This window comes from Nansenia antarctica (assembly GCF_963989245.1).
Source record: "Nansenia antarctica genome assembly, chromosome: 19".
Classification (NCBI taxonomy): domain Eukaryota; kingdom Metazoa; phylum Chordata; class Actinopteri; order Argentiniformes; family Microstomatidae; genus Nansenia; species Nansenia antarctica.
Window position 1 is genome coordinate 16,949,838 of NC_137692.1, and position 7,613 is coordinate 16,957,450.

Below are 7,613 nucleotides of genomic sequence, written 5' to 3' on the forward strand. Positions count from 1 at the left end.
CCAATAAGGCTCAGTGAATTGAACAAATGCAGATAGTGAAAGATGAAACGGATGGGGAAAGTGGATGTGGAGATGGAGATGATGTGAACAGAAGAAGGCTGAAGAAAGCCATAACACCCAGTACATTACCTGAACATTTACATCTTCCTTTCTCTTTTATCAAAGGTTCTACTAACCATGACACTGATGTATCATCCATTCACTTACTTGACACACATGTCCTTATTGTCCCTTTGGACAGAAGGGTCTGGCTAAATGACACCACATGTCCTTATTGTCCCTTTGGACAGAAGTGTCTGCCTAAATGACACAAATGTACTTATTGTCCCTTTGGACAGAAGTGTCTGCTAAATGACACACATGTCCTTATTGTCCCTTTGGACAGAAGGGTCTGCTAAATGACACAAATGTCCTTATTGTCCCGGACAGAAGTGTCTGCTAAATGACACAAATGTCCTTATTGTCCCTTTGGACAGAAGTGTCTGTGTCCTTATTGTCCTTTGGACAGAAGTGTCTGCTAAATGACCACAAATGTACGTATTGTCCCTTTGGACAGAAGTGTCTGCTAAATGACACAAATGTCCTTATTGTCCCTTTGGACAGAAGGGTCTGCTAAATGACACACATGTCCTTATTGTCCCTTTGGACAGAAGTGTCTGCTAAATGACACACATGTACTTATTGTCCCTTTGGACAGAAGTGTCTGCTAAATGACACAAATGTCCTTATTGTCCCTTTGGACAGAAGTGTCTGCTAAATGACACAAATGTACTTATTGTCCCTTTGGACAGAAGTGTCTGCTAAATGACACACATGTCCTTATTGTCCCTTTGGACAGAAGGGTCTGCTAAATGACACAAATGTCCTTATTGTCCCGGACAGAAGTGTCTGCTAAATGACACAAATGTCCTTATTGTCCCTTTGGACAGAAGTGTCTGCTAAATGACACAAATGTACGTATTGTCCCTTTGGACAGAAGTGTCTGCTAAATGACACAAATGTCCTTATTGTCCCTTTGGACAGAAGTGTCTGCTAAATGACACAAATGTCCTTATTGTCCCTTTGGACAGAAGTGTCTGCTAAATGACACAAATGTCCTTATTGTCCCTTTGGACAGAAGTGTCTGCTAAATGACACAAATGTCCTTATTGTCCCTCTGGACAGAAGTGTCTGCTAAATGACACAAATGTACTTATTGTCCCTTTGGACAGAAGGGTCTGCTAAATGACACAAATGTCCTTATTGTCCCTTTGGACAGAAGTGTCTGCTAAATGACACAAATGTCCTTATTGTCCCTTTGGACAGAAGGGTCTGCTAAATGACACAAATGTACTTATTGTCCCTTTGGGCAGAAGTGTCTGCTAAATGATACAAATGTCCTTATTGTCCCTTTGGACAGAAGTGTCTGCTAAATGACACAAATGTCCTTATTGTCCCTTTGGACAGAAGGGTCTGCTAAATGACACAAATGTACTTATTGTCCCTTTGGACAGAAGTGTCTGCTAAATGACACAAATGTACTTATTGTCCCTTTGGACAGAAGTGTCTGCTAATGACACAAATGTCCTTATTGTCCCTTTGGACAGAAGTGTCTGCTAAATGACACAAATGTCCTTATTGTCCCTTTGGACAGAAGTGTCTGCTAAATGACACAAATGTACTTATTGTCCCTTTGGACAGAAGTGTCTGCTAAATGACACAAATGTACTTATTGTCCCTTTGGACAGAAGTGTCTGCTAAATGACACAAATGTACTTATTGTCCCTTTGGACAGAAGTGTCTGCTAAATGACACAAATGTACTTATTGTCCCTTTGGACAGAAGTGTCTGCTAAATGACACAAATGTCCTTATTGTCCCTTGGACAGAAGGGTCTGCTAAATGACACAAATGTCCTTATTGTCCCTTTGGACAGAAGTGTCTGCTAAATGACACAAATGTCCTTATTGTCCCTTTGGACAGACGTGTCTGCTAAATGACACAAATGTAAATGTAAGAAAGCTATTGAAAGGAAAAGTTTGAATGTGAGAGAAACATAACATAGCACACTGCTACACTACCTCCCTTTCATCCGCAACCACTCATGTGACAGGACTAGAGGGGACAAGTCATTACATTCAGTGGCCCAGGTGGGACACTGCCAAGACAGGGGGAGAGAGGTGCAAGGGGGGCATAACGAGAGAGAGAGAGAGAGAGAGAGAGAGAGAGAGAGAGAGAGAGAGAGAGAGAGAGAGAGAGAGAGAGAGAGAGAGAGAGAGAGAGAGAGAGAGAGAGAGAGAGAGAGAGAGGAGAGAGAGAGAGAGAGAGAGAGAGAGAGAGAGAGAGAGAGAGAGAGAGAGAGAGAGAACCAGTAACAGTAGTCTTGCCTGGTCTGCCTCTACGGTGCAAATATAATATATACATAGTAATAATCATTTACTAAAAATATATAAGTAGTCAAAATTAAATCCTATGAAACATGTGCATGCATGTAGCCTATTAGTATTCTTGTCTATAGTACATGATAGGCTTTCACATGAAGTTGAAAGCAGCACGTCCCAAATGATAGCCTTCTTCATAGAGTGTTTAGAAACACTATGGATATTCTTGTATTGGCATTGTAAAAATGTATTCACGTTGGAAAAACGAATTGAACTGAAGACAGGTTTCATGCAATTCCATTGTGTTGGCCATACAGTAGCTTCAGCTGTTGACAGTAAGTGCACTGTGGCACACACAGACAGACCTAAGATCAGTAAAAAGCCACCCTGCTCTGAAGTCAATTCCATCAGACAAACAGGGCAGACTTTGACCGGTGAGTTCCATTTTGTATGTCCATGATGACGTTCTTGCTTTATATATAATAATAATAATAATAACAACCTTTATTTGTATAGCACTTTTCCTGCACATAATTAGCACAATGTATACCATTAATGGAGGTGTTCCTTGGACTAGTCTGTTCTCAATAGAGCCTTTAGGCTATAACCATTAATCCTCTTTAACCCCACATCTGCTCAGAAAAGAGTAACCTGTCACAGTGGTCCCAGGACCCATGCCATGACATCCAATAAAGTCACTCAATAGGATTGCAAAAGTATGACTGTCAAGTAGCCCTAGGTGACATTAGAATTATAAGGTTCTATCTCCATTTTTGTCAAAATTTAGTTTTTTACATAATCTGATCCATTAGGTGTTTATTAACGCCTGTGTGGTGTTATTTTTAAAATGTTGACATTTTTGAGTTAGTAATTCATAAAATACAAAGGTTCCATCTCACAAAACATAATGGAATGTAAAACTTTGACGCTCAATATCTCTGAACTGCCCTAAACGGAGATAGAACCTTCTCATTCTAAGCTCACGCCTAGTTAAAGTTCAACAAACTTACCTTCAACATAAAGTGCCATATTTGAGAATGTTTCCCGATCGAACTGTGTGCAAGTAAACGCAAGGGGAGGTATTTCTATAACTGGATTAGGATAAAAAGAAACTAGAACTAATCTGAATTTAAAAATACAGTCCAATAAAATTCACAAAATCAGAAAAAAATGAAGAAATCCCCCAAATCGGTCATTCATTCATCGTTAATGCACATTCCAGCAGAGTTATTCTACCGTGATCCCATTGCTCTGACATCCAGCTAAGACCACCCTACCCTACAGGAGCCCCGGAGAACCAAACATCCCTTTTTCCTCCACCTCTTTTGAAGTCCAACACTTGAAAGAAAGTGGGCGACCTTCACTCCAATCACTGCCTTATCTCCACTTGACATGGGTCAAATGAAACGCCCTGCACTTTATTCGAAGGCTAGATCCATGGATTTCCACCCATAACACTACTAAGGCGTTTATGGCTGTTCGGCCAGCCCCCCACCCATCCTTACCCGGGCTAATAAACCACGTCACTATTCACAGACTCAACTTCCAGCCTTTTCTCCTCCCATCATTTCACTACAATCAAAATCATATAATAATTTACAGGTGCGTGCATACGTATTTGATTGGTCTGTCTGTCAGTCATCAATAATAATAATCATAATAATAGTAATAATAGTACAGTAATAATAGCAGAGATTAGGTATTAGCAGACTTTTCCCATCCAAACTAACCAGTGGATGCGGAAATGATGAGAGTGGTTGCTACTATGTTATATGTATATAACTATAAGTAACACAGCGCTATGTTTATTCTGCAGACATTTAATTAAACATTAGGATAAAAAAAAAGACGCTCGCCTAACCTTTCTATTTATACCCGGCTAAAACTGCATTATTATCTAACATTCCAAAATGAGACATTTCCACAATGAATCAATCGCTTGCCATTTTAGTACTCGTCACTGAATAGAATATGCATTAGGCATCATTTAGAAATGAGAGAATAATGCAGGCTAATAAATGAATACTCTTACATAACGTAATGGACTAATAGAACGTTGCAAGAATGCATTTCCTTACTGTGTGTCTGTGGATGCTGGAGATGGATGGCCTAGTCCTGGTTTTAGTCACCACGAACCACAGAGACCGGTACAATTATATTATTATAATATATATTATTATATTATATACAATTAAATTATAATACACTATTTTACCCCCAATGATAGAAAGATGAATAATTGATTTCAAACACTATATTAAGCTGAACAGCATAACATTTACAACATGCCTACATGCCTTTCTAAAGCCTTGACGAATGAAAAAGCTTGTATCCGATTTCAACGGCCAATGAAAATGCAGCCCTACACGAGGTTCCTCAAGCCGTAACCAAAGGGTCCTGTCCATTTGTCCTAGGCATTCTGCCACGTTCAGTAGCCTGTCACTCAAGCCTGGTCTTGAGAACATGGTGGGTGGCCCTTCGATCCAAGCCCAACAATACTAACATCTCTGCCTACTAACAACATGTGACTAAAGTCCGTTCGTATGGGACTAATGTGTCCGTTCGTATGGGACCATGTTAATTAATTTTTAATTTTTAAACCTGAATTAATTCTGCGTCTTGCCACAATGAAATAAAAACACATCGAAATGAAATACGTGTATGTGTAACACTAAACACAATGAAAAAAATACTAAATACAATGCATCGATACGGAATATTTGTGCCAAAATGAAATCAATACAGCCGTATTGTATTTCGAGATGTGTACATTTACATTTCGAGATGTGTGCACTGTATTACGAGATGTGTGCAGTGCATGAACAGGTTGATAGGTACCTTACCGAAAAAAATCTGATGTATGAATTTCAATCAGGATTCAGAACATCCCATTCCACTGACACATGCCTTCTCTATTTGAACGACCACATCAACCATGAGGTGGACTCGGGCAAGTACTGCGGCATGGTCATGCTGGACCTCCAGAAGGCCTTCGACACAGTAGATCACCACATATTGTTAGATAAACTGAAAGCAATTGGGTTCGATAGAACATCGGTGGGCTGGATGCAATCCTACTTAGAGGGGAGGGAACAGGTGGTTAGTGTGAACGGAACACTGTCCCCCCCCCTCCCAGTGACCTGCGGCGTTCCACAAGGAAGCATATTGGGACCTTTACTGTTCCTAATATATGTGAATGACATGTCATCAGCATGTGATTGCAATTTGTTCCTGTTCGCGGATGACTCGGCTCTGCTGGTCTCTGACAGGGACATATTGCAGGTGGAAAAAGCGCTAAGCACTGAACTGAGTAGAATCTGCATCTGGCTAGCTGACAATAAACTATCAATACACCTAGGTAAAACTGAAACCATCCTATACGGATCCCCATCTAAACTCAGAAAGGCTGAACATTTTAAAATAAAAGTGGGTAACATTAATATCACAAGAAAAGAGGATATTACATACCTGGGCTCCATCTTAGAGGCAAATCTTTCCGGAGATAAAATGGCAGCAAAAGTAATCAAAAAAGTGAACCATAGAACTAGATTCTTGTACAGGATATCCTCACTTGTCAGTAAAAACACACTGAGGACCCTATCAGGAGCTCTCATTCAATGTCACTTCAACTATGCCGTAACATCATGGTACTATAGAACCACAAAGGCCCATAAAACAAAACTCCAGACAGCCCAAAATAAACTGGTTAGGCTTCTGCTAGGCCTCAACCCTAGGACACATCTAACCGCTGCTCATTTTTTGAGCCTTGATTGGCTACGAGTAGTTGACCCTTCCTATAATCTTAAAGGAGTGCAAAACACTGCCCACCTTCAAAACCACTCTCAAAAAACATTTACAGGAGGCTGCAATCCGTAACTGGACCCTCTAAATCAAAAATCAGATTAAAAGACCCGAACTACCCACTGTACATACTTTGTGTTTTGTCCCCCGCCCCCACCTGTGGTGTATGTCCCCACCTGTCCTACCCGCTGTACATACCTGATGTTTTGTTGTATTGTATATCTAGTATTGTTCTTCCCATGATGGATGTATTTTTATCTTGTAGATAGTACTAGTTTTTTTTCCTGTCTGTCTTACATGTAACGATGAATTGAAAATCAAGGACCCCAATTGAAATAAGCCAGTGGCTTTCTTGGGTTTTTATCCTTTTAGTTGACCTTGTATGTAATATGTACTTTCATGTACCTACTTCTGCAAATCTTCTAATAAAGTTTTCAATCAAAAATCAATCAATCAATCAATCATTTCGAGTGTTGGCACGATGCAAATTTGCATTGCATTTCGACATGAGTTTTGGCACGATGGGGGAGTGGCTGGAAGAGACTTGCGGTATTTTGCCCTACTGTCATGACCCCGCCCCCTTGTGGGTGGTAGAAGTGTTAATTAATTAATTAATACTTTATTTTGCTGTTTTGGTAGTCTGTCCAATGTGACTAGCTAGCTACTATTTATCATCAAAATAATTAACAACAAGATATACTGTATCCTATTATTTGATGATAAATCGTAGCTAGTTTGCTAGCTAGCTATAACATCTTCATGAGAGAGAGCGAGCGAGCAGGAACTTCTGGTAGAACAGCATTCAAAACACTGCATTGCAGTCATATGGAAATGATTTTATAGTTCATATCGGTTTTATGTAGCTTTTGTTTTTAGGAATGAGGTTCATGACAAAAGAATTCATCACAAATTATTTATTTCCATTCAGTGTGCCTGCGTGTGTCATGTAGTCAATAGTTAGACTGTAACATATTCAGAATATTCCATGAATGTGACCACAACCCTCCACTTAACAGGAATGTATGAATCATTTTAAAAGGCCAGTTTTAATTATACCTGTTTACTGTGTTTAGTGATGACAGGACACCATGTCTGATGAATTATTGCTTAGTCACTTCACTCAGTATAGTCCATGTGGATTAGCCTCTTAATTGTTTTGATTTTTCTATACCTCCCCTCTCTCATCTATCCATCCTCTCTTTCATCTATCCATTCAGTCAACTAAACCTATCTATCTATCTATCAAACATTCTATCCATCCAACCAAACTATCTCTAACATCCACTATCCATTATTCAATTACCCAGCAAATCTATCTACTGAAAAATCGTTTTCCACTAACAAATCCCATAAAGTTCCTTCGTTAAATAGTCAGCAACACTTGCAACGACATCACTTTAGATTCAAACTCACCTGATATGCACTCTAGAAGTTCTCCCAAGTAGGGTTGTAC

At 39.6% G+C, this 7,613-nt stretch overlaps 1 protein-coding gene across 1 annotated transcript in view; it reads right to left on the reverse strand.

The window, feature by feature from the left end:
- Nucleotides 1-3,378, reverse strand: part of ugp2b (UDP-glucose pyrophosphorylase 2b) — a gene marked incomplete at its 5' end in the record, with an annotated part of 39,368 nt that extends 35,990 nt beyond the window's left edge. The window contains one exon of the mRNA XM_080548994.1: nucleotides 3,370-3,378. Coding sequence (XP_080405120.1) covers nucleotides 3,370-3,378 — 9 coding nt within the window. The remainder of the gene's footprint in view (nucleotides 1-3,369) is intronic.
- Between the last annotated feature and the right edge of the window lie 4,235 nt (nucleotides 3,379-7,613).